General features: G+C 47.5%; 1 protein-coding gene across 1 annotated transcript in view; it reads left to right on the top strand.

The window, feature by feature from the left end:
- The first annotated feature begins 499 nt into the window (after positions 1 to 499).
- CD207 (CD207 molecule) overlaps positions 500 to 1,580 on the top strand; it is a 4,433-nt gene continuing 3,352 nt past the window's right edge. Inside the window, exons 1-2 of the mRNA XM_011365614.1 lie at positions 500 to 575; positions 672 to 788. Of these exons, the coding sequence (XP_011363916.1) occupies positions 500 to 575; positions 672 to 788 (193 nt within the window). The remainder of the gene's footprint in view (positions 576 to 671; positions 789 to 1,580) is intronic.

The raw sequence follows: 1,580 nt of genomic DNA on the forward strand, positions 1-1,580 counted from the left end.
CATTCTCTGAACTTCCTTTGGACTGTACATACATATTCTTCTCTTGTGTTATAATTTATTTCCTTGGGTCTGTCTTTCCTTCCAGACTGTGAGCTGCTTGAGTGCAAAGACTGAATTATTCATCTCTGTGACCCAGTCATAGTACAGTGCCTGGTACTTAGAAGGCACTCAATATGTATTTGTGGGATGAATAGATGGGTGAATGGATGAAGGATGAGGGGATAAAAGAGGTAGGATAGCCTGGGGGCAAGATGGTTAAAAGGTCCCTGTAACAGATGCCCCAGAGAAGAAGACAAACGGCCTCTTCCTGAAAACTCAGACCTCTGAGGAGAGGACTGAGCTGTGGCATAAGCCAGGCAAGGTGCCTAGGTCAGGAATGGAGAACTTTGGGATGACATGATGACCTCTTGTGGGACTCACTTCCTTTTTCCTCTAGATAAAAGTTCCTTGGGGAGACAGCCAGCTAGAAACACCTGTGCTGCTAGCGCGAGCGTGCAAAATGAAGGCCGCAGAGAGCGAGGTCCCTGACGCGCACTTCACTGTAGATAAACAGAACATCTCCCTCTGGCCCCGAGGCAAGCACCAGTCGCTGCCCAGAACCTGCTCACTGCTCTGCTTCCAAAGCCATCATTTGCTGGCCTTCAACAAATGTTTTCTTCTTCTTCCAACAGAACCTCCTCCCAAGACGGGTTCGCCTCTGGTTCTGAGGAAACCTTGCACAGTTCGTGCTGTAGTTATCGTCCTGACGCTGGTTGTGCTCGCCTCCGTCCTGCTGCAGGCTATTCTCTGTAAGTCCTCTGGTTTAATCATCCAGGCTTGGTCCTTCTCCAGAGCCAGTTGGCTCCCTCAACATCCAGACCCTCTCTTTCCTGCTCTCCAGTGGTCTCTCCCACCAATGGCTTTTTCATTTGTCTTACTTCTTCTCTTTCCATGTGTAGCCACAGAGTCTTTGTCCTCAGTAAGATGAGCTGTTGCTCTTTTTTTCTCAAGTCTGGGGAAATTTTTCCTGAATGGGAAGGGAAAGGATAGGCTCGAGCTTCCCAAGGATCCAACCCCAGGAGCTGTGGCCTTCTCTCTACTCATTTATAATCTATTCATTCAACAAACATGCATTGGCACCTACCACGTGTGAAGAACTCTGGTAGATGTGGGTAATGGTAAGATTGATAATCACAGGCTCACTCTTAGAAGACTTCACAGGCAAGCAGAAGCGGGGACTAGAACCCGGTCTTAAATTAGAGTAGAACCTACTTGCATGCTTGTGCTCAAAGACACACTCTTTTGTCCCCGGGAAATGTTCACCTATTTCCTCATCTGTGTCATTTTCTCTTCCCTCTCTGAACAATGTGTCCCTTTGACCCAGAGCCTTGTGACAGCTCCTAACAGTGAGCAAAGTATTTCCTGACCTTACAGGATGGAGTCTCAGCTGTATCCTCAGCCTCAACTGACTAGTTAGAGAACCTGACCAACAAGCTAATAAATCCCCATGTTCCCTCCCCTCACCAGGACCCCTTCATACTCTCTTCATTCACATCGAGGGAAATTTCCTATTTCTTCATTGGATATGTGACTTATCTTTC

This window comes from Pteropus vampyrus, unplaced genomic scaffold (assembly GCF_000151845.1).
Source record: "Pteropus vampyrus isolate Shadow unplaced genomic scaffold, Pvam_2.0 Scaffold113, whole genome shotgun sequence".
Taxonomy (NCBI): Eukaryota; Metazoa; Chordata; class Mammalia; order Chiroptera; family Pteropodidae; genus Pteropus; species Pteropus vampyrus.